We start from the raw sequence: 25,275 nt of genomic DNA, 5'->3' as shown, positions 1-25,275 counted from the left end.
CTTAGGGTGTTTTCAGTGCCGATGCAGGGTCGGCCTGCCCTAGTGGGGGTGAACTCCGGGAGGTGTAAATGCAGCGCGTGCCATTTCATTTTACGATAGCAGGTCTTCCCGTAAAATGGGACGATTTCTGGCAAGTTTAGCTGCTTCTGCCAGTCGAGTGGTAGCCCATAGCTCAGCTCGAAAGTCTTGGGGATATATCAGGGTAGTTCGGGTATTATTCCTTGCGTACCTTTCCAACCAACCCATTCGTCATTATGGACTTGCAAGTTGAACAACGCCTCAAAAGATCATAGCGCAGCATCAGCGAAATTATTGGCACCTGCCCTCCACACGTTGCCTTACTTTCACATATTGTTTAGTCCGATGATGACGTCACTTCTACGTAGCCGGTACCTAGTAGCCTTGGTCGGGACCAGGTCGGTGGGCGGCCGAGGGATGGTCAGTCAGGTCGACAGGCCGTCACAGCAGACAGGAACCGTCGGTAAGCAATGGTGCCTAACAGCGCTGTCGTCTAACCTTGGTAGGTGTTTCTAGCCCGTTCGAAGGCAAACACGAGGAGAACGAGGTCTGCTCTTTGCTCCCAACCATCTATCACTAGCAAAGCAGCCGGTCGTCGGTTTGCTATCACTAGCAAAGCAAACCGACGACCGGTGGGTGCTTGTATTCCTCTACCAACTGGTTAAGGCCCTTCCGCAAACCCTTTGTTTTGTACATCGGTATTCATGTCTAAAATTTGCCGTTAGTGTGAAGGTTTCCTCACAATGCTGTCGCTCATACGTCACCATTTTAAGGCTTACATTCAGCCAGGAGCGTAGTTATTTGAATACTTGGGAAAAAAGAAAAGGGTAGGCATGTTGGTATAATTTTCTAAGCCGGTCATTAAACCAACAATGACCAAAAATTGAAAATAATAACTGCAGCATCAATGCCCTGATCCGAACCCGAACTCAAGTCACCACCACCTAGAGAAACACTAACATGGCCTGTGTTACAGTGTACTGCCACAGCACCACATCACGGTATGTCACGAGCACAGGCACCGTCGGCGATACAAGCGCCTGCACCCCCACAGCAGCGAGCTGCGCCGGTCGCAGTGTTGTGGGGCCTGTCCGCCCGGCTCGTTTCCGAAGGCGGCCACGGCCCGGCCGTTTGGCCGCCGTCCGCGTCTCCGGAGCGCCGTACACCGGCTGCAGGCGGCAGCGTCTCGCCGGCCTTCAGTGCGTCTCCCGGGCCGACTTCCCTCCTTGCCTGCTGGAGACGCTCGCGCACTTTACTGCACTTCCCGATGCCCAGCCGTGGCTGACCCTGTGAAGACACCATAGCCAGCATGACAGCCAGATACGATACCAAACTGTACAGGATGTACAGGATCGTGGGCAAAGGTGTTCGCCGAAAAATATACCGTATCACCAACAGCATGACGGTAACAACCAGCATATGAGGGTACCGGTAGCGTAGTGGTTAACGCGTCTGCGTTGAAGGCTGCGCGTCTGGGAAATCAGACGCGCAGTGGTTAACGTACGTACGCGCAGAGGTACGGGGTTCGATTCTCCGCGGTGCCCGCCCTTCCTGCCAGGGTGAGAGGCAGGCGACGCCATATAGCCTCAGCGGCTGACTGCGTCGAAAAGCCTCAACGACGACAAAAAAAAACAGTATACCATCACCAGTTTGGTATGTATGGTATGTATCACCAGCATGGAGCATCACATAGGCCATCAGAAGCAAGGTACCGCGCACTTTCAACACTCACGCGTTGATCGCAACCTAGCCGCACGTTGCCAGAACGCATGGAAATACGTGAAACTGGCGTTTCGAGAATAATTGCAGCCAACGCATTAAACCGCAACCCAACGAATTGCCCGCAACCGTCTACAACACTAAAATAAACAAGACACGCCTGTACCAGGCTTACCAGGTCGTGTCCGTGACAGGCCCGGTCGCGAGCCATCTGAGATCTGGTAGCCTTTAAGCATTTCACAAATCAGTTGCGTTTGGTTTGAATGCTTGGGCGCGAGAGCATTCTAGGGCTGAATACGACAGCGGCTGAGTGTTCACCACAGTTGAAAGGTCATCACCCCCCCCCCCCCCTACCCTCCTACATTGAAGACGGGCGGTGAACTGCGGCCATCACAGCGAGCTGCACGCCCTCTGGATGTCGGCCGGGTGCCGACAAGCCGCCGGTGACGCACGCCTCGACAGCTGGCGGCCGTCGTCGTCAGGCGCCTGAGCGGCGGCAGGCAGTGGTGGCCGAGACCGGCCCCAGTCGAGACCTCGGCCACGGGCGGCAGCTCATCAGCACAGACATGCGGGCAACTTGTCCTGACTTGTTTAAGGGCACATACGTGAGGCGGAACCAGTCTCCAGTCCTCCTGGGAGAGCGGCGTCGGCCTGGCAGCCATACGGGTCGGTTCGGGGCGGTAGTGTGCATTCCTCGTCCGCCGGCCGGGAGGAGCCGAGCGCAGCCAACTGACCTGGTTGAGGCCCTCCAGCAGCACACAGGCCTTGCAGACGGCCTGGGAGGAGATGTAGCCGCAGCGTGTGCACGTGCCCTGGGCGGGCAGCCGCGCGGCGTCCCGCACCGCCAGGCTCTCGCCCGAGTGAATGATGTCGATGATAGATGTCGCCCGGATCGCCTCCAGGTCTTTCAGGAAGGCTCGCGCGTGCCCCCTGGCGATAGAACAGAACAGGTGGGCGCGTGACATACGGGCACGGAGCCAACGCGATGTAGGCCGGTCCACGAATCCCCGTACTGACGCCCATACGGTGACATTCCGGCTCCAATAAGGACATACCGATTCGGGCACACGTTACGGCGGTAGTGCAGCATGTGCAGAACCAGCCGAGATAACTCGCTGACTTATCGTACATGTTGGACAACACCATGATGATGTGAACCACTGTTTGATGTGCACAAGACAGTTGGTCGGGCAGTTGCACTTACACAGCAGCATGACGGTCAGTACGTCTGAGCTACCCGAACAAACAGACCTAACTTCATGACCCGGTCGGCACGAACCTGTACGCGTTTGGAGAATAGATGCACTCTGTGGAGAAGTAGTCTAGCTTTTTGAAGTAGGCGTACATGACGATCTCCTTCTCATACGTGTACTTGAATGGCTTGGAGCGAGGAATGGAGCCCTCGGTACCCTGCACTCGGCAAAAAGAACAGAGAATTAATGGCCGGGTTTCAGAACCACATACACCAAATTACCGAGCTAATGGCACTCCAAACGGCGCACACACACGCACGCACACGCAAGCACGCACGCACGCACGCAGGTACGCACGCACGCACGCACGCACGCACGCACGCACGCACACGCACGTACGCACACACACGCGAACACACAACATATTTGGACATCTGGACCACACGATAACAACTCTGGCTGATGGCTGCACGTCCGGGCGGCATCGCGCATCTGTGTGTATTACGGCTGCAACCGGACGATGAGCTAGCACTTCGGGTTTAGCAGGCACCCATGGCATTATCCAGAAACAGAGACAGACAGTCATCTCCCCAGAAGGAATCTGTCGCTTGCTGACTGAGAGCGTCTTGCCACTTTAATGGGTGAATCTTCAGTTTTGCCTCGCTGGCAGGGCCGCAGCCAAGGAAAGGGCATGATGCACCCAGACCTCCTACTTAAGGTCGGATTTTTGTCACCGCAAAAGACTCCAGAGAGGTAAAAAAAAAAATACCGGCGTGGCGCTTAGTAACCGGGCTCTGCTCTGACCCCCCCCCCCCCCCCCTTAAAACAAAATCCTGGCTGCGCCCCTGCTGGCTGACGTCATCCAACTGACCCCGTGAGACGTCGCAGGACCGGCTGTGAACCATAAGCCCTAATGCCACTTCCATCCTCTACCATATATTCAGCTGTGGTGCTGTCAAGACAAGCGCACTGGGCTCACAGGCCAGCAAATGTTGCCAGAACAGAGCCCCGACCATGGCTTAATCGATCTCACGCACGCTGCAGTATTGCCGCGGTGTATTGGGCTTAAAATGACTTCACTTGGATTCCGCTGAATGGCACCCACTCTCCATTTCGTCAAAGTGGGTGGGGGGGGGGGGGGAGCACGCCACATTGTGCCTCCCCCCGCTCCTGGACTTAGGGACATTTTTTATTATTCATTTTTGTATACGTGAAGCCGTCTTCCCGCGCACACCCCTTGCAACCTAGGCATGGTACACATGTGCATTCATTGTGTCTGGATCATGGTGAATTATGTCATTTTTAGGCTAAGTAACTCGTAGAAGATACGACAAAATGAGCTGCAGTTGGCTGTTACATATCGTCAAAATGAGCCACGACACTCGATGTTTCCATGGTTGGTCACGGTCAGCCGGTCAGTCGATTTCATCAGCTGATGGCTTATGACTAATGCAGTTTGGCTTTGACTAATGAAGGGCTTTAAAATATGCATGTGTGCGTGTATGTAAGTATGTTTGTATCTATGTATGTGCGTACGTGTTTGCATCCATGCATGTATTTAATATAAAAATGGTATGTAACCGGATGTACGTCCAGGACATGGCGTAGAAACAATACAGAATGTTCACGGCCTCATGCCAATGCAGATAAATACCAAACCAAGTCCACGATTACTGTTAAAAGTACTAAGAACATAATGTACACAACTAGAAACACCACAAAAATGTGAAGGCAAAACCGGTATGCGATTATGAATGCGTATCAGCCAGATCACCAAATATCCAATCTCCCCTCTCCCCCAGCTGTTTACGCCCCCCACGGCACGCTTGAGGGCGGACAGTGAGCATGACTTCCTTACACCGACCGGCAGTCCATTTCACGGGGACGACGTTCGGTGCCGAAGCCGCTCTGTGAGCGCGCCAGCCGGTATTTTATCAGCTCCAGCCGCGCTGCCCCGGCGGAGTGAGTGGTACGGTGGACACCGAGGACCTGGCGCTTAACATGCCGCGCAATCCGGGGGCCCGCTCTGGCAGTTTGAGGCCTTACGGATTTTGGTAACGTCCCGCACTCTAACTAACCTTTCTACTCGGGTACATTCCAGGGCCTGGAGCAGGAGCGCAGCCAGAACCTTGGCAAGGGGGAGGGAAAGGATTGACAAAGGGCCTCCTGATAGTAAAAGCCCCCCCCCCCAAAAAAAACCAAATCGCCGGATATGGCCAATTTGCTATTGAAGACATGTTTATTTAGACATCTTATAAATACATATCCATTTAACCACATACGTATGCATATATTACACATTTTTCCCTCTATTACTGGAATATTGGGCAGACGCTATCGCGAGATCAATTCCGCCTTAGTTTATACTAAATAAACTGGCAACATCACGCGTTAAAAGCCCGCATGAAATAAATCATCAGCGCTCCTCATCTCACAACGGTCTAGTAGACTCTTTTTAAACCGATACAACTCGGAAACTTTGTCAGAATTTTTTCCCGGGTTGTACAGATAGTAAGGATTCCACGACTGTAGATTGAAGATCAAAATGGGTCAAAAATTTGTATTAACACGGCCACGCCACGTTTGTCTGGATATGTTCAACATTCAGTCAGAACTGATTGGTGGTATAAATTATGTGGCGCACTTTTGAGCATGCGCGCTCGCATATCTCGGTAACACAAAACTCGACGCCAGGCGTTGCAGTCCCCCTAGGCCACGCGCCATTGGCTCTGTGGCTAATACTGGGTTGTGATCAACAGGTGAACGAAAATGGTGACGCATCTTAAAGAAGTACCTTTGAACGCTTCTGGAAACCACATCGCCCATTTAGAGGTCTTCCGGGCGTATATTTCATCTGTGCGGTTTTTAGATTGGTGACAATAAAGTATTGGTCTTTACAGCACCGTGAAGTGGTGCTCGAATCTGGTGATGGAACTGAACGAGTAAAGGTAAAATATGCATTCCCGGTGTTACTGTATTTGTTAATCTGTCTCGAAGACGACCTCGAAGTCGGAAAAAGAGATTCGCCCAGTATCATCTTTGAACTATATGAATTAGTTCTGAGAGACATCCAAAAACATTATTTTACGATAGTCATTGTTACACGCTCGGCGCCCGCCCACTGGCGATACTTGCAGTGGCCAACGCCGTTCGGTTTTACGAAAACTGCGAACCAAGCCACCGCTATCGTTGCTCTCCGAGATTTCGGGCCCGTCATTGGAAGTGTATGACGCGCTCAGCTGCTGGGACTACATGGCGCCGCCAGCCTCTCAGACTGGCTGGAAGGGCGGGCACCGCGCGGAACTGAGCGCCGCACCTAAGGTTCCTCAAACGCGCACTGAGTAAGGCAGGCTTGTTATCCACCACAATATCGGCACCCGGCGCGCACTGTCAAACCTTTTGATGGTATTTACTTCACCTGTCGATTCTGCAAAATAATGAACGTTCTCAGGGAAACGGGATGGCGTTATGCAGTTCGAACTCATTTCGACCCTCTATTTTCAACAATAATGAGACCTATTATTTCCGGTAGAGATGAGTACAACACTACGGGTCACATTGTTGTTCCCGATCAAGGGCTGAAGGGCCATCCTGTCCCACCGCGGTGCGCTTTCCGGTCGTCATTCTGGCGACACGGGGCGTCATCTCGTGGCCGATCCGGAGGCCCTTAGAGGGATACATCACATCACCTTGGTCCATTCCCTGACGCGGGGCAATTCTGACCCGCAAAGTTGACCTTAGGTCGACGCATGAGCCGTCATTAACGCAGCAACATCCTTGTTCGCTGCAGGTGGTCAAATAATTACACATAGACTCCACTTGGGCCGACCAACGCAAGAGACCCTCTGCCAGTCGGCCTCCCGCCCCTGTCCCTGTCAAGCAAATCTTCCCCTGACCGACTCGAGGCCCCGCGTTGACACAAAATGACCACAGTGCTCTGTTAGGCACTCTGCGCCCCTGAACGATACAAGAGCCCGACCAATGTGAATCGTGGACCCGACCATGTCCCTGCTTGGGAAATGGGCCATCAGAGCTCAGACCGCCATGCGGCCGACTGTTCTTTGTTCGTGACATGACGCCTGACACATGTTCATGACGCCTTCGCCCCAATCGCACACTTAACACCGTAGAACTTCAGTACCCAACCATGAGCACCCGCGTTATTCGAGCACGTGATCTCCCGGACAATCAATCCCCAATCCTTTTGGGGCGACCCTATATAACGCAATCTTTCTGTTTAAACACAAAAAAACAAATGTATCCGAGACCCAAGTGCATGCACTCTTCACTGAGTTCAAAGAATGTGATCAGCACACCTTTATATATATATATATATATATATATATATATATATATATGTTGTCTCTTATGTTGAAAATAATCAAGCTGCAGTACACCGGGGGGGGGGGGGGGGGGGGTAGTGAAGTAATGGTGATGACTTCAGGTACCTGTAGCAGCATTACAGGAATACATCTGTATTTCGTTGGGCCAGTACAAATCTTTTGATCACCTTCACTGAAAGGGCTCAGAGGTCACAATGGTGTTTGTCCGCGATAATTAGAACGCGCATCGCACAGATGGCCATGTGTGCCGTACAAAACGCTCCATGCAGATAGCAGACACATGCCTCGCAAATGACGGAGACGTGCTGTGCAAAGGACGCAAACTTGCCGTGACCGTGCGTTGGGGACACGTACTGAGCAGATGAGAGCACGTGTCGAGCAGATGAGAGCACGTACCGTGCAGATCTGAGCACGTACTGTGCAGATGAGAGCACTTACCGTGCAGGTGAGAGCACGCGCCGAACAGATGAGAGCACGTACCGTGCAGATCTGAGCACGTACCGTGCAGATGAGCACGTACCGTGCAGATCAGAGCACGTACCGTGCAGATCGGAGCACGCACCGTGCAGATGGGGGCACGTATCGTGTATATTAGAGCCCGTACCGTGCAGATCAAGGCACGCACCAAGCAGATGGGAGCACGTACCGTGAAGGTGAGAGCACGTACTGTGCAGATCAGAGCACGTACCGCGCAGATGAGAGCACGTACCGTGCAGATCAGAGCACGCACCGTGCAGATGAGAGCACGTACCGTGCAGATCAGAGCTCGTACCGCGCAGATGAGAGCACGCATCGTGCAGATCAGAGCACGTACTGTGCAGATCAGAGCACGTACCGTGCAGATGGCGGTGCAGCGCTGCAGGCGCGCTATGTCGCCGCGCAGCACGTTCATGATGACGGTCTCGGCGATGTCGTCGGCGTTGTGGCCGGTGACGATCTGGTCGACGCCGAGCAGCGCCGCGCCACGGTCAAGCGCCTGGCGTCGGAACACGCCGCAGAACGTGCAGTTGTTTCGTAGACCCACCTGCCGGCAAGGCGCTCTGAGACGAAGCTAGGTGCTCGACGCTGACACTGACTACTGTCTCGGAAAAACCACGGACACATCACAAGCTGGTGACAGTTGCCCACTGAATATGAACGCATAATTAAATGGAGGCCTGCGAGTATTCTACGTTGTTCCGTGCGTCGGTTTGGTGTTTATAATTTCCGCTTGCTGCAGCATTCACCGCCACGGCGCTGCATGTGCGCCTGTTCAGTGCTAAGAACGCTGGTGTTTGCTGACGGAATAATTTGTCGGACTATCGTCCTCATCTGGCGTGTTAGGCTGTACACCCCGTCTCAGTTCTTCAGTAAAAGTTGTTGTTTGCATTGCTTTAATCGCCGAACACATAAGCAGGCGGTGCACCGTCACCATTAGCAGCCGGCAGATGTCGACCGCGGGCGACGCTAGGCGCTGACCTGACGGACGATGTCGTCCATGGTCCAGCCGTACAGGTCGTGGTAGGAAAGGACGGTGAGCGGCAGGCCGTACTGGTCTCGGTTCCGCTTCACCGTCTCCAGGCTGTCGTCCCGGTAGCCGGTGATGCCCTCATCGATGCTGAGCAGCACCAGCCGAAGACCGTAGTCGTACCTAGCGCCGGCCCGGGTTAGACCAGGTCAGGTCAAGCCAGCTTGGCGTCTGGTGTCTAGCACAGAACACATGACTGGGTGCAGTCGATACTGTCATCTGCATCAGGGCCTCAGGCTCCGCTCCATAGGTCCTGTAATGTTCTGCTGAGCTCGGCTCTACCTCGAAGGGCTACGACAGAGGGCAGGTCAGCAGCCAGACGTAAGGTCATCACAAGAAGCTAGGTCATTCAGAGGCAACCTGAGCAGTCTAGTCAGGTAGCGCTCGAGAAATGGTACATAAGGCTCGTAAATCTGGGGAACACAAGCGCCAACCAGTGAAGAAATCGTAAGGTAACAAGTCTGTTCACTTACATTCCAATGTACTATTCAGTAAAACGCGTGGAGTTAGTGTTCATTACGAAAATACCGAAAACCCTAGTAATCTATCCTGGTACACGTTTCAACCAAAACAACTAAGCTTGCGAACCAGTGCCGCTATAGATGGGCGCAGCGCGTGGCGGGGGGCATGTGGGCGGTACACGCGGCCGCCGTCCCGCCGGGCCCCGCCCTCACCTCTCGTTCAGCTCCTTCATCACGTGAGCCAGCACAGTGGAATCCTTGCCGCCGCTGGCCGCTACGGCCACGTACTGCCCGCGCTTGAACAGGCCGGCCGCTGTCACCGTGTTATGCACCTCTGTCTCGAACGCCCAGAAGAAGCATTGGCGACAGAGCGCGTCGCCCGTCTTGGGTCGCTGCCGAGTACAGGGCAATTACATTCGGGTATTGGGTAGCGGCCGAGCACAGCACTCACATCCGGGTATTGATTCGCTGCCAAGCAGGGCACTCACATCCGGGCATGTGTCGTTCCGACCAGAGCACCCACATTCGGATATTGGGCCGCTGCCGAGCACAGCACTCACATCCGGGTATTGGCTCGTTGCCGAGCAGAGCACTCACATCCGGTTATTAGGCTGCTGATGAGCAGGGCACTCACATCCGGGTATTGGGTCGCTGCCGAGCACAGTACTCACATGCGGGCATTGGGTCGCTGCCGAGCACAGCACTCACATCCAGATATTGGATCGCTCCGCGCAGAGCACTCACATCCGGATATTGGATCGCTCCGCGCAGAGCACTCACATCCGGATATTGGATCGCTCCGCGCAGAGCACTCACATTCGGGTATGGGGTCGCTCCGAGCAGAGCACTCACATCCGGATCGCACACCGGCAACACAAACGGGAGTCTCTCCAGGCTCGCGTCCCGTGAGGGCACCAATCACCGTCCAAGCCGTTTTGGACCTGGCACTTGGTCCAAACACTGAGGAGCAATTGTCATTGGTGCAGGTTACAAGATCAGGTAGCAGAGAAGGAGAAAGCCTCTGATATCACTCGCTCGCGTATCTATCAATTTTTCATAGCTGATGGAGGATGGAAAGCCTCGGCAGCAAAGAAAAAGAAAACGTTCGATGTCTGTCACTTGTATACCTAGCAAGAAAACTTACCACATCAGTCGCTCGTGTATGTAGCACGAAAACTTCCGATGTCAATCGTTCGTGTATCTAGCAAGAAAACTTCCCATATCAGTCGCTCGTGTGTCTAGTAAGAAAACTTCCCACGTCAATCGCTCGTGTACCTAGCAAGAAAACTTCCCACATCGACCGCTCGTGTACCTAGCAAGAAAACTTCCGTCAACCGCTCGTGTACTTACCAAAAAAAATGCCAACGTCGGTCGCTCGTGTACCTAGCAGGAAAACTTCCCCACATCAGTCGCTGGTGTACCTAGCCAGAAAACTTCCGATGTCAATCGTTCGTGTATCTAGCAAGAAAACTTCCCACATCAGTCGCTCGTGTGACTAGCAAGACAACTTCCCACGTCAATCGCTCATGTACCTAGCAAGAAAACTTTCCACATCGTTCGCTCGTGTACCTAGCAAGAAAACTTTCCATCTCGGTCGCTCGTGTACCTAGCAAGAAAACTTCCGTCAACCGCTCGTGTATCTAGCAAGAAAATTGTCAACGTCAGTCGCTCGTGTACCTAGCACGAAAACCTCCGGCATGAATTGCTTGTGTACCTAGCAACACAATTTTTCATGTCAATCGCTCGTGTACGTAGCAAAACGAAATTCAGCGTCAGTCGCTCGTGTACCTAATAAGGACACTTCTGGCGTCAACCGTTCGTGTACCTAACAAGAAAACTTCCGACGTCAATCGCTCGTGCACCTTGCAAGAAAGCCTCCCACATCAGTCGCCCGTGTGTCTAGCAAGAAAACTTCCGACGTCAATCGCTCGTGTACCTGACAAGAAAACTTTCGACGTCAATCGCTCGTGCACCTTGTAAGAAAGCTTCCCACATCAGTCGCTCGTGTGTCGAGCAAGAAAACTTCCTACATCAGTCGCTCGTTGGCCCAGCAAGAAGGCTTTCGAAGTCAGTCGCTCGTGTACCTAGCAGGAAAACTTTCAAGTCAGTCGCTCGTGTACTTAGCAAGAAAACTTTCGTCAACCGCTCTTGTACCTAGCAAGAAAATTTTCAACGTCAGTCGCTCGTGTACCTAGCAAGAAAACCTCCGACATCATCGCTCGTGTGCCTAGCAAGGAAACTTCCGACGTCAATCGCTCGTGTGTCTAGCAAGAAAATTTTCAACATCAGTCGCTCGTGTGCCTAGCAAGAAAGCTTTCGAAGTCAGTCGCTCGTCTACCTAGCAAGAAAACTTCCGACGCCAATTGCTAGTGTACCTAGCAAATTGCCCTAGCACGGTGATGATCCTGTAGTGATGGCGAATCCTCTAGGTAGATGAGGGAGGGAGACGCGAGTTCTTTGTCTTCCTTTCTGAAATATAACAGGTGGCGACCTCGTGCGAAATATGCATGAAGGCTGAAGAAATCACACGCTTTAAAGAAATCACCAAAACAGGAGTAATATGGCACAAACGTAATCCCCAATACAATCTTAATGCAAAGCAAATAGCAGTGCCCCCAAATGTGAAGTACATCAAGCCACTAAACGTTGCTAATCGAAACTATTAAATTAACCGGATCATTGCCACTTATTACCTTAAGGATCGCATTTTTCCCGCAGTCCGTTTTGCACTTCATTGGCATAGTCTGTAACAAAAAGCATCGATGAAATCCTAGAAGGCAATGCTACCAATTAACAGCGTCAATCTGACGACGTTTCGGAGAGCCCTTCATCGTTCACTTCCAAGTTGCAGATGCCACACACCTTTTTTGTTGTTGTATTTAACAATACACGATCGTACATGCTGTGAGAACACATCAGGTGGAGCATCTAAAGATCACAAGTCGTTCGAGGCAACAAACAAAGCGTGTATTGCCGAAGTGCTTGCATGAAACACCATTAGATGGCACCAGAAATGCAACCAATGGGATTCTTCGCCGACATATTTTAAAATGAGAACGATACTGATGGGCCACAGTAACCCCACAAAAATGTGATCCACACGCTCAGAGCAGCATGATAAGAAACATAGCGCAGAACATACCCAACAATGCGGTGTGTTGGCGCCAATGGCCGCAGCCCAGTATGCGTGACATCCGATGCATGAACACAAGCGAGAGGACTAGTTCGCAAAAAAATAAACGTCGCCTTGACGCGATCCAACGGTGTTTCTGTTCGCTCGACGTTTCGGCTCGTTTCACCACGGCTGCCGTCACACAAAGCTGTCGTCGTCGTCTGGCACGGGCAGCGAGTGCTGCGGGGGCGCCGGCACTGCAGCGGCAGAGGGACCGCGCGCGCCGCCGGCCGTGTTCAGCGGCCCCAGCGCCGAGTCCAGACCCTTGCTCCGCTCCAGCTCGGCCCACGGGTTCTCGGTGGCGAAGCGCACGAACGTCTCGTCCAAGCACAGGCCGCCCTGGCCGCCATGACCGCCGCGCCCGCGCGGGGTGCCGAACCCACCCCTGCCGCCGGGACTGAAGCCGCCCCCACCGCCACGGTTGAAGCCACCCCTGCCGCCGGAGCTGAAGCCACCCCTGCCGCCGGAGCCGAAGCCGCCCCTGCCGCCGGAGCCGAAGCCACCCCTGCCGCGCGGCGTGCTGGACCAACGGGCGCCACGCGCCGCCGGCGAGGGCGTGAAGTCGGGCACCCGGCCCGGCGAAGGTGTGAAGCCGACCAGCGGCGAGAAGCGATGCGCGCGGTTGCGGTTGCGGCCGCGGCCGCCGCGCGGCGTCATTGGAGAGGTGTCGGACTGGGACCACTCCATGGCCAGGGCTCAGGTGCTACTGGCAGACACTGTCTGACAACTGCAAGCTGATGAAGGTGCAAGCCGGTAATTACTCCGGGCAGAAGATTGGCGTTTGTGCCAGGTGGACTAAAATGTGTTATCCCAGAGTCCTGCTGTTCACTTTTTCTGTTCTTTTTTCTGAACTTGTTTTTCACCAAGTTCACTGACAAGAACTGATGTCACTGTGAAAGAGAGGTGGACAGTGTTCTAGGCTAGTCAAACACACACAAAACTGTTATTCATGATACAATTTTGCTTAAATGACATCCTAATTACAATTATATTATAATTATGATTCCTTACATTATTCTTGCCATGATTGAAAACATGCTATGGGAAGTTTTGAAGTAACATACTTAATTACTGCAACAGCTCTCTAACATTACCCACAACACTGTTCCCTTAGTAATCACATAGCCACTGGTTGGGCTCAGTATGTGACACATCTTTTGGTGCCTTTGCTAAAATGTAGTTAGGTAATAAACACACACTTAGAGAGTAAAAGCTCAGATTTTACACTTCCCAGAGCCACGGTAAAAATGACAAAAAAAACATTGCAAAACACTGCTGCCGTCACAAGGCAAAAAGCCGTATCTCCGAGTTTTTACGATCATAAAGTTGCTCAGAAAGACAAAAAAGGGGTTTCTCCCATATTGAAGGGTGAAGTTAGCACAGGCAAGGGCAAAAATACACCATTCTGACCGCGTTTACATGGCCAATCCTAAGATAACGTTTTTGAGACGCTTAAACGTAAGGTTTTTAAATTAAGATGCAAAAATGTTTTGCCTTGCGGAAAGAGTCGTCACCCATGGGACAATCCGGCAGGCAAAAAGCCGTATGTGTCAAAAAGCCGTTTCTTGGAGTTTCTCGACTGAGTCATGGGGTGGATTTCGCAGGCAAAATGCTGTATCGCTTAACCCTGCACATATTTTTCATTGCGTGGGGTTAATAATGATTCGAGATATAGGTGAAAATAATGCTTCGGTGTTGAATTGAGAGACAAAAATCGCCGGGCCCGATGACCCGTACCCAACATGGCCCGGCCTGGCCTACCATAAGTTTTGGGAAGTGATAAACACCGAATCTTGTGACCGTTCTCTTCATACAATGCTTTACGTTAGGTAAGGTCACGTCCGGTACTTGCATTTGTTTGCACTTGGGACCCCGAATCCAAGCAGAATGCTGCATTTCGGGCGTGGGGTCTCTTAGTGCATGGGTCTGAAAATGTCGCCAGATTGCCAGCTCCAGCGGAAGCTGAGGGTTAACTGAAAGAATGCCTCATACTTATCGGATGTATTGCCAACAGATGTAAACATTAAGCAAATGCAATGACACCGCAGGCAACCTGATAACCATAAAATGTATCACTCACTGCCACTGAGCCTCATCACCTTTCTGCCGTCAAGCCCCAGAATGCATCAAACGGAGCCGCCTTCACATGTTCCGCTCCCGAACGGAACACCTAACTGATGCTGATGGAAAAGTCTGGTAACAAGCGGTGTTACAGAAAAAAACAGATACACAAACTACATCACAAAACCATACCCAAAATAACAGATCCACAGCTGACGTGCGTTGCAGTATTAGGAGCTTCGAATGGAAGGAGCAGTTATCAAACACGTCCAGGGCCATCAGGAGCCCTGTATGATTCGCTTAGTCGTTCAGCTCCCGAGCGGACGAACCGGTCAGGCTCTCCCAAAAGGCACGCCTCTGTGGCGGCAGCAGTGGGAGGAGCTGCTGCTTCAATGTCTCCAGCTTTGCTCTGTTGACACCGCGCGGACGCATCTTTGCCGCTGGCTGTTCCCGTGGGAAGAATGTCGTTTTTGCTAGGTCGAACGCACGCCAGCTGTTGGATGAGTGGCTTACTTTGGTGAACACCAGGTCCTGGCCACGGCGAACCTGGATCACCTTGCATGAGGCCAGATATGGTCGGCAGTTTTCCTCGGTTAGGAGCTTCAGCTTCTGGGCACTCACGCCACTTGTGATGTTGAGGAAGTCATTAGGCTTCATCTCGATCACCTTCGACGAGTCTTCGATAACGGTTGTAAAGTCCTCCATGTCTGCCACCACTCTACGACGCTTCAGGCTCTTGTTGCAGACCTGGTGGACTGCGTCCGCCGACATCGAAGTGTGGCCCTTTTGGAGGAACTTGAGGGTCACCTGATTCAGCATCTTACCAGGCTTGTTGACGGCCTGCATGAGGCCTGTAATAAGTATCCAATTTTTGTTCTGCCCGGAACAATTATCTAGCCAAATCGTGATGGCCTCCACATCTCGCTGCAGCTCGATGTACCGAACGAAGGCGGAACATACGTCAGCCGCGTCCCGCCCCGCTGTACCCTCATGCCACACGATCGAAACAGCCTTCGGTTCTCGTTTGCCGAGCGGTGCAAACGTCTCGTTGTAAACCACAAGTCGAGACGTGAATATGGCGACTTTGTGCGGGAGCTGTGGCAGAAGGAAGATCCGCATCATATCTGCGGACACGACAAGCTCATTGCCTTCCCACACTCGTTCTGCGTCTTCCTTATAAGCGATCCGCGCCTCGTTTCTGTGCTTGATGTGCTGGATGTGAGCTTGGCAGTCAGGACACGTCCCGTCGTTGTCCCTGCACGTATGCAGTGAATGTGCCGCGCATTCGGCACATTCCTCGTTACCAAGTTTTGTGAACCCTATGTTCATTTCAGCCATGGTTCGACGATATCTTGTTTCTGAGCATATGTTGGTGCCATGCATTTCTTGAAAATGTTTGAAGAGTATGGCTGTATTCAAATCCGGAGGCAGGTACCGCCGCTGCGGAGCGTGCAAATACCTATAATGAGGAGCAACTGGCTTAAATGACATGATGTGATGCTCGAGGATTGTGCTGTCCAATTTGTTTCTTGGGGTCTTCGTTCCTCTGCGATCCATGGGGGCTGCTGGCTGAGAAGTGATACTGGCGAGGACTGGCTTGTCATTGCCGTTCTTAAAGCCCAAAGTTGCCAGGAAGAATATTTTGCATACGGCAACAGCTTCGGTGCCAACCGGGAGATGCCACCGAAGGACTCGTCTTCTTTTGTTTTCTTTTTGCTCATCTCCTGATTTCGACCCGCTGACCCGATCCGTTACGTAGCGACGGTACCACTCACGTCTCGCCGACCACGACAGTGAGTTTACTGCAGTATTGATCTCTTCTCGCACATTTTCCGGAACTCTCCGACCACATTTCAGCTGGCAGGTACCCTCTTTGCAGCCCACTGGCGCTGACAGGAGCAGATGCTTGGTTTTGAAGCCCTCAGTTTTGTTTTGAGGAGTTCGTGCCCGTTGTCTTTTTTTAACTTTCGTATGGCCAGCGTCCCGGTCGTGCAAGTCTAGGCCAAAGTCGTGGGCTTCCGGGTCCGGGAGGCCTGCGTCCGGAGCTTGCATGTCTGCGAGGCCAGCGTCCGGGTCTTGCAGGTCTGGGCCAGCGTCGGGGGCTTGCAGATCCGGGAGGCTAGCATACGGGGCTAGGTCTGAGAGGCCAGCGTCTTGGGGTTGCAGGTCTATGAAGTTACTGTCTGTGGCTTGCATGTCTGGGAGGTTAGTGTCCTGTTCGGTATGGATTGGTTCTGAGCGCAATGACACATGTGGACTGGAAGTGACGGCAGGACAGAATTGGGCAGCTTCGTAATGACGTGCGTTTGACGTAGAGATGGGAGCGCTCTGGCTGTCACTGGTGTTGTTTATGGCAGAAAAAATCGACCGAATGATTACTATCAAACAATACTGACATGCTACCAGTAAACCAGGACAGCTCACTTGAACCATGGGGGATGTCTGGCGTGGCGCACATCTCAGAGCCCCGCGCAGTCACTGTAACAGTTGCTGGCAGAGTAGCCTCGGCGACCGCTAGAGTGGCGGCGGCGGTATCCGGCAGGGTGGCGGCGGCGGTAACTGGTAGAGTGGTGGCGGTATCCGACAGGGTGGAGGCGGCGGTATCCGGCAGGGTGGCGGCGGCAGTATCCGGCAGGGTGACGGCGGTATCCAGCAGGGTGGCGGCGGTATCCGGCAGGGTGGAGGCGGCGATAACTGGTGGAGTGGCGGCGTTGGCAACCGGTAGCGGGGTCACGCTGGTACCTGGCGGATTGCTGGCTCCGGTACGCGATAGTGGGGTTATAGAAGCCGGAAGGGTGGCCAGAGTAGACAGGCTGGCAGCAGTGCTCGATGGAGGGGCCCCGGTAGGCATGCAGGTGGGGACGAGCTGCGTTTTCTCATCAGGGATATCTGAAATGCGAAAACACCAGATGTTCAAGGCTGGATGCTGGTTGACCTCAACCAACCAGTGAACACGAGAGGTTGGGAACAGCTGGCCGGTCGGGGGTGAACGAATGTAAACAAACGCCAGGGGACAGTGGTGTGTGCACTTTTCAAGAACTGTCCGCAAACACCAAACCTCGGATGTGAGAAAATTTATGCCAGTTTTAACAGCTGCGCAACAATCCATTCATGTCATAACATGACTAAAACAAGTGGAGCAATTCGTGTAGTGCGACTTGAAGCATGCTCAAGAATCGCATAGTTTAATACGTACCAGCCTAACTAAGATGTCGTGGGTTCTAGTTCCCCCTTATTGGCTCTCAATAATAGACAAAATCTATTGTGTCTCATACATGATGCGATTTATGTGCACTTTGGCCTCTCCGCAAGTGGACACGCTAACGGTAAGCGGCAATGCTGTGCAAAAGTAACAATACTCTATACGGAATGCTTCTCATGGTTAGTTCATTATGGAGAGAGCGCCAGAGAGAGAGACAGAGACAGAGACAGAGACAGAGAGAGAGAGAGAGAGAGAGAGAGAGAGAGAGAGAGAGAGAGAGAGAGAGAGAGATATATATATATATATATATATATGAGAATGAAATGAACTACCTAGAAATATGTTTAACGAGCGGGTTTACATTAACAAAACGAATTGGGGCATTGCTATAAACGCGGATACATTGAACTGGATGCAGTTGACATTTCCTCAAGAAAATGTTAGAAACACCAAACGCTGCGTTCCGCATCACCTATTTTTCCAAGTAACCATATCACAGCCATGTGCAAGAGCAAATGTATCTTAAGAATGCAAATGTATGCAATGCAAATGCAAATGCGTTCGAATGCAAATGTATCTTAAGCATGTCAAGACTGATGGGTGAATATCAAACAGAATGTTTGTTAGGTCAATAGTATCGTTCATCACTTACCGAATGCCAGACGACGCTTCTTCTTTGCTGCAATCGTCCCGGTCCAGTATTTGCCGTTGTGTCTCAGTCGCACTCTGCCTCCAGCCTCCAGCGTTGACCCAGGCATTAGTCGCAGATCAGAAATAGCAACATAGTGCCATTCCCCGAAAGATGTGTCATCCCAATCTACTCTAACCACTCGTCGTTTTTTCCTCTTCTTTTCGTCCATGGTTGGTTCACTTAGGTCAAATTGGGTCAAATCGAAATATTTAAATTCTGGTTAAAACTCAATCAGACAACTCGTGGCCAATTTGTTCCGTCTTACGCGGGCTAACCGAATCTGGCTATACGTCAGGTTTCGGAACGAGGAGTAGGCAGTTTATGTGATGAAGCAGAGGCGTAGCCAGGATTTTTACGGCGCGGGGGCGAGGCGATGTTCAGCGATAAATCACGGTGATTTTAACCCTGTGTGAGGAATCATCTTTGCTACTCACAGAAACATCCAGGCCTCGGGGATCCCAGCTTGGGCCCCTTGCTCCCCCCCCCCCCCCGATCCCTGGCTGCGCCTCTGTAATTATTCACGTGCAACCGGCAGCACGCGCAATCGTCACGCAGCCGTAGTACTACTTCTGAGAATACGTGTTTTTTGCGACGGAAAATGCATTGGTATCGGGAGCGCTTTTGGCAGGCAAAAAGCCGTATGTCCCATTTTGTTCGGATGCGGCTTTTTACCTGACGGAAGACTCCTTTTGCGGACCAAAGCACAGTGAACAAAAAGCCGTATGTGCCCTGTGCAGTAGATACGGCTTTTTGTCTGGCTGAAATCGTACTTGCGGCCTTTTGCCTGCCGTGCATCATTGTCAGTTAGCGCGATGCGGCTTTTTGACAGATCATATACACTTATAATTCGAAATACAAAACGCGCGTAAGTGTATGCTCGCCACCATCAGAGGCGTCTTCTCGAAAGCTTCAAAATGACACCAAAAACGAAAAATCGATGAAAATCGAGTTACGGCTTTTTGCCTTTTGACGGCAGACTGGTGATGAGGCAAATGCTGCTAGTTATTATTCCAATAGATGGTTTAGCCATGAGACAAGGTGGGTCAGCTTATCCTTGCCATACCTCTGCAGAAGATGAAACACTAGCTGAACAGCCAAAAATGGTCACATAATAATTCATAGGTACATATCTCACATGCGCAAAGCATAACCACACACACCTGTCACATTACATCCATTTGTGTAAAAGACCTTACTTATTTAGATAACATTAATCAGACATACCAACAAAATAACACAGCACAATAGCCTTCCTAGGATGCTCCTTCAGAATGTCTTAGTGCAAATGTTTAATGCACATTGATAATGCATTTGTAGTTCACTTCAACTGAGCTTGAACCTGACATAATTGTTTGCTGAAATTATGAAATGCCAATGATATTCAGGCATGCTGAAATGCTAACCTGAATATCTATCCAATTCATCTGTGAAACATGCAGATTTCCTTTGTTCTTATTCCAAAAAGCTGGTTCAATAACAGCAAGGCCCAAGGCTGATAATGATGATTATCCAAAGTGTTGATACCAATTATATCACACCAAGAAATATGATTAACAGAGCAGTACTCAGGTACTGACACTCTTGACAGACAATCCCAATGTTTAAAAGGAAATGTTGCACATGGTAGGACATTTTGGCAAATGTCAAATATGATGGAAAAGACTCACTTGTATCAATCAGTATTGTATTAGGTGCAAAGGCTCCACATAATACAATTTCACTGCCTAATGGAGGGCTGCCCAATAACCCAGTGTTTGACTACATCCTGGAACTGTTTTATGACTTAACAGTCATTCCCAGAGTGCCTGTGTTAGACTTCCTGCTGAGTCTGAGTCTGACTAACTTTAACACTAGAACTTGTGGTAAGGTGGCTTGTTTATTCAAGTACTTGATAAACCAGACAACCATCATGTGTGCTTATTTTGGGCAATCCCATGATGTTCTTGCATATTCAAGTGATTTCATATTTTTACTTCCATTCATATCATAGGTTGCTATGCTGTTCTTATGTTTTTGATCTACCATCTTGTCTCTGTCAAGCTAGCAGCATGGCCAAAACGTCAGTATTATGTATCAAAAAATATGTCAAGTGATCATGACCTGCATTTTACAGGCTAAAAGAAGTGTTCCACACTTATGTGGGGTTTTGAACTGAAATAGCCATCTTGAAGACCTTTCAATGCTGTTCACAATCCTGTCCTTCTTAAGACCTAAGCCCTTCTAATTCCTAAGCTATGCACCCAAATGGGAAAAATGGGGAAAGGTATATTGGGGAGAGTATTTCAGAGTCACCTTAGCATTCGTGACATCCTAATAGCATCATTCAAATCCTGCCATTCCATAAGCCATGTGGCAGTCAAGGCCAATAAATACAATGTAGGCAGGTATATCTGGGCATTTGTGATTATCATCAATAATTCAGTTAGCATCAGACATGACAAAACATGGAAGGTATATCTGGGCATTTGTGATGACATAATCAAACCACGAGACATTTGAGAGGATATTTACCGAATAGAAAATTGTGCTGTTCAGCACAGGCTTTCCACTTAAAAAGTACATGAATAGTACACCAAAAGTCAGCTCATTTTGTCATGTCTGATGATTGCTTCAATATCTTCAAATGTAAAACATTCCCTTTAAGCTGACTGACCAATTGCTGCCTATTGATGTGGTAATTCATGCTGATGTACTCTTAAGGCAAAAGTGTCCTGACATGAAGTCAATATCAGAATTGATGACATGAGGTCAATGGATATATGTTTTAATTTAGGATTCATCTGATATCTTTATGCTATCATTAATAACTATGTGTCCTTAGGATAAACAGAGCTAATCAGCAAAAGTGTGCATGCATCTAACTTTGACATGAGCTGCAATATTCTAAAAGGGCATAAATTTGAACTGCAGGGAGTGGTCTAAAGTGACTAGCTCAGTTTAAAACAATATACAAATGTGAAATAGTCCAATCTGCTTTAAAGTTGTCACTTTTCACCATTTGCCTAATAAAATAAGCCCTTTGCACTTGGTGCCACTTTTTGTCAGTCAATGCTGCTCATATCTGTTGATTCCAAGACAGGAATGGGCATTACTTGATCCCATCAGACAGCTACAAAATTCTTAGGACGTTTTAAGTAGAAGGAGGCAGCAACTCTGCATGAGGAAAGAAGTATATTTTACCTATGACATATTCATAAATTGCAATTTGGTTAGTACTATTTACTCTGAGTTTCCTGCTGGCCAATGACATGCCAAATTGGTGGTACTACCTTCCTTCATTACCTTAAAAAGACAGAACATGGATGTCTAAATACATATATATATATATATACATATACATATATATATATATAGTCACTTTTATCATATAAACCAAAACCTGGCATCAGTAGTGTAAAACTTGCCACTCGGTCATTGTTCACAATGGTACCAGACGCTGAATTATAAGTGTCTACCAACTGACGTCCGTAAGACATAAAACATCATAAATAATCATGCAACAACAATATCAAGTGGAAATCTCATCATCATACCTTCAAAATATAATAATCACGACAGCAACAACGGACGACGGCGAACCCCGGCCTACGATCTGCTGGCACGATACTGACGCGCCAAGGCCATCCCAGCGGATCAACCGGCGTTTCACGTCCGTCGATCTAGCAACGTCTGTCAATCTAGCAGCAGATTGATATCCAGCTGCCAGTTGGATATATAGGGGCGTCACGATCGCCTCAAAAGTTGGTGTGGATGACCTTCTCGACACGCTGATTCCGAGGTCTTTGAGGTGAGATGTTGCGTAGCTTCCGAGTTAAACGGCGCGTAACACTCCAGTATCGCGTCGTATAACTCGGAAGTTACGCAAAATCCCACCTCATATACGCTAATTTTCGGAATTAGCGTGTTGAGAAGGCCCTGCACACCAAATTTTGAGCAAATCGAGACGCCCTGCAGATTCAACTGGGGTGTTACGCATCGTACAACTCGGAAGTTACGCAAAATCCCACGCCAAAGACAGGGATTCTCGGAATCAGCATGTTGAGAAGGCCCTGCACACCAAATTTGAAGGCAATCGAGACCACCGCAATATTACATTGGGGTGTTACGCGTCGTATAACTCGGAAGTTTCACAAAATCTCACGCCAAAGACACTTATTTTCAGAATCAGCGTGTTGAGAAGGCCCTGCACACAAAATTTGGAGGCAATCGAGGCGCCCCGCAATATTCAACTGGTGTGTTACGCGTCGTATAACTCGGAAGTTACGCAAAATCCCACCCCCAATCCCAAATCCCACCCCCAAAGACAGGAATTTTCGGAATTAGCGTGTTAAGAAGGCCCTGTACACCAAATTTGAAGGCAATCCAAACGCCCTGCAACGTCGATCTGGTGATGCTACGCGCCTCGTTACTCGGAAGTTACCCCCAAATCCCACCCCAGACAGGGATTTTTGGAATCAGCGTGTTGAGAAGGCCCTGTACACCAAATTTGAAGGCAATCGAAACGCCCTGCAACGTCGATCTGGTGATGTTTCGCGCCCTATCCCACCCCAAAGACAGTGGTTTTTGGAATTAGCGTGTCGACAGGGTCATGCATACCAAGTTTTGAGGCGATCGTGACACCCCGGCATATCCAACTGGCAGTTGGCTATCAGTCTCCTGCTAGGTTGATGGACGTCGGCGTTTCTTTTTTCGGGTCGGATTTGTTTTCGTTCTGTTTGTATATTGGTCGATGTGGTGGGCAAATATGACATCTTTATGTGGCAGGAATATGGCGTGGAATATGATCTTGGACACCAATACATCGCTGGGTTGCAGGGGGATCAGGTGGCAAATGAAAAGTAAAATGAGATTATGGCAGCTAAATAAAACGTCGTTATACGGTGGACATATGACATGGAGCGTGACTGGTGTACTACAAGGCCCATTACGCTGTCCAGAGGCCCTGTGCTGTTTCCAGGAGAGCTATATGCCCGCTTGCAAGGGCAGCCCGATCCCTAAGCAGCTTTCCACGCTGCACTTGCTTTCTTTGCACTTGCGCGGAAGGCCCTGGGCTGCTGTTGGGGCCCTCTCTAGCTACCGTGCCGGAGTGCTCTTGCCAACCAGGGGCATTTCACGGAATTTTGCTTTTCGCCCCGCAAGGCTCTGTACTCTATAGCCGGGGCCCATAAACCTGTCGGGATATTCTCGGGTGCTCAGGGGCACTTCACGTTGGTCTCGGTTAACCTGCCGACACACTCTCCATATGTTCATGGGTCCTCTACATTGGTCTAGGGCGCTTCCAAATCTATGTTGCTTGGTCCTAATCTATGTCACTATGGCCCTACGCTCTTGTCGGGGGCCACCTGTTAATCTACTCGGGCACACTGGAATGTTTGGGGGCCCTGCACATTAGGTATTTGAATGTAGAGCCCATCGCTCCTGTCGGTGGCCATCTGTTGGCCTGTACACTCGATCTCTTGAGGGCCATTTGAATAGGTCTTTGGTAATTTCCCTTTGCTCAGAGAGCGCCCTGCTCTGGCCGGGGCCCTGTATGTTTGTGTAAGGGATTCTGTGGTGGAGTGGTGCGTGCGCTGCGTTGCTGCCGGGTCGCCGCTGGATGTTTGTACGCCGCCGGCTGCTCCACATTCTTCTCTCGGCCTAATGGTCGTGTTTGGTGCGGCGTGGGGGCCCAGACCAGCTCCAAACTACGACTGGCTCCACGCAGGAAGCCCCATCGGTCCCGGGCGGGTGGCGCGAAGTGGAAAAAGTATGAAAATGTGTGCCATCATTAACAAGCCTTCTTCAATTTCACGTCCCTGTAAAAAGTTGGTGAACCCTCCTTAATCTGGGTCATTGTCCTGATCCTCCCACACGCACTAAACCCTCTATGCACACTCCGGACGATCGCAAACTTTCCCCATACACACCGCTGACAATCATAAACCCTCCCTATACACACGTACGCGGCACTCACATGGTACCTCACTTCACACGTGCACGGCATGCACGCCGCGGACAATCGACATAACATATTTACGCGAGATGGAGCGTCGGCTCACACGCTGCACCGGCGGAGGTGCAGGGCGCTCACGCGGGGTGGTTCATTTGCACAGTCGCTCTCCACCTCATGCATACACGGCATGTACACCGGTGACATTTAGTTTTTTATAAATTTGATGCGAACCTTTTGAATGGATGGATTTCTGGGATCAGCGCTTACGCTAAGCAGTGCTTCTTGTGTGAGCCCTGATCCCCACCATTCGATAGTGCATTTCCAGGCAACGGCAGAATTTAGTGGCGAAAGCTTAACGTGCCGCAATGCTCGGCACGGTCCGTCCTGCCCTGTAACGTCAACTGACCTTTAGCGCGACCACTGCCACTGGCCGCAGGCCATACTTGCCAAAGGCAAATAGCGAGAGCTCTAAAACGACTCAAACCCACCCTGCCATGGGTGGATGGGCCGGAATGCAGGTGTTCTAATCAACTGAGCCAGCGGGACGGACATTTGACGCAATGCACGCGTGTGAGGAAGAGCGTCGGCTCACCCTCTGCGCCGGCGGAGGTGCAAGGCGCTCACGCGGGGCCGTCTCCTCGCACAGTACACTCCGCCTCGCATCGCGGGCGTCCACGACCGTCCTCATGTATACCAGTCGGGCGCTAATCTCAGCCGGCTGGCGCCGGCCGCTGCTCCGCTGCGCTGAGGTCCCAGCTGTCGTACCTGCCGCCGCTCCCGATCCAGCAGCTCTGCGACAGCAGTCAACCAAGCGGGTCGGCCGCTATGCTGCGATGGCGGTTCGTCAGCTGCGTCGGCCGCTGCTCGCTGTCCAACCGGCGTGCAGCTAAGCCAGCCGCGATGGTCTGACGGCTGCTTGTCCACTGCGCCAGACATTGGCTGCCGCCCAGCATTATGGTAAGTGAGTCGGCAGCGC

At 50.9% G+C, this 25,275-nt stretch overlaps 1 protein-coding gene across 2 annotated transcripts; it reads right to left on the bottom strand.

The window, feature by feature from the left end:
* Window positions 1-1,007: 1,007 nt before the first annotated feature.
* LOC119102646 (cytoplasmic tRNA 2-thiolation protein 1) lies at window positions 1,008-22,063 on the bottom strand. 2 transcript variants are annotated; one of them, XM_037226107.1, is made up of 9 exons: window positions 21,901-22,063; window positions 11,935-11,985; window positions 10,058-10,201; window positions 9,455-9,633; window positions 8,732-8,903; window positions 8,109-8,297; window positions 3,017-3,147; window positions 2,472-2,667; window positions 1,008-1,305 (listed from the first exon to the last, which is right to left on the bottom strand). In XM_037226107.1, exons 4-9 carry the CDS (start codon window positions 9,472-9,474, stop codon window positions 1,015-1,017), a joined length of 999 nt encoding a protein of 332 aa, XP_037082002.1. In that variant the 5' UTR covers window positions 9,475-9,633; window positions 10,058-10,201; window positions 11,935-11,985; window positions 21,901-22,063; the 3' UTR covers window positions 1,008-1,014. The 2 variants fall into 2 exon arrangements, with proteins under 2 accessions (XP_037082002.1, XP_037082001.1); XM_037226106.1 differs by lacking the exon at window positions 10,058-10,201.
* Between the last annotated feature and the right edge of the window lie 3,212 nt (window positions 22,064-25,275).

The sequence above is a fragment of the Pollicipes pollicipes genome, unplaced genomic scaffold, assembly GCF_011947565.3.
Source record: "Pollicipes pollicipes isolate AB1234 unplaced genomic scaffold, Ppol_2.1 Scaffold_5724;HRSCAF=6776_pilon_pilon_pilon, whole genome shotgun sequence".
Classification (NCBI taxonomy): domain Eukaryota; kingdom Metazoa; phylum Arthropoda; class Thecostraca; order Pollicipedomorpha; family Pollicipedidae; genus Pollicipes; species Pollicipes pollicipes.
This window is presented reverse-complemented; position numbering and strand designations above follow the sequence as displayed.

Coding starts and splice junctions, on each gene's coding strand:
- LOC119102646 (XM_037226106.1), bottom strand. CDS start 11,982: ATGCCAATGAAGTGCAAAACGGACTGCGGGAAAAATGCGATCCTTAAG. Junction 8,904..9,454: donor ATGAAGGAGCTGAACGAGAG/GTGAGGGCGGGG, acceptor GGCCGGCGCTAG/GTACGACTACGGTCTTCGGC. Junction 1,306..2,471: donor TGCTGGAGGGCCTCAACCAG/GTCAGTTGGCTG, acceptor GTGTCTTCACAG/GGTCAGCCACGGCTGGGCAT.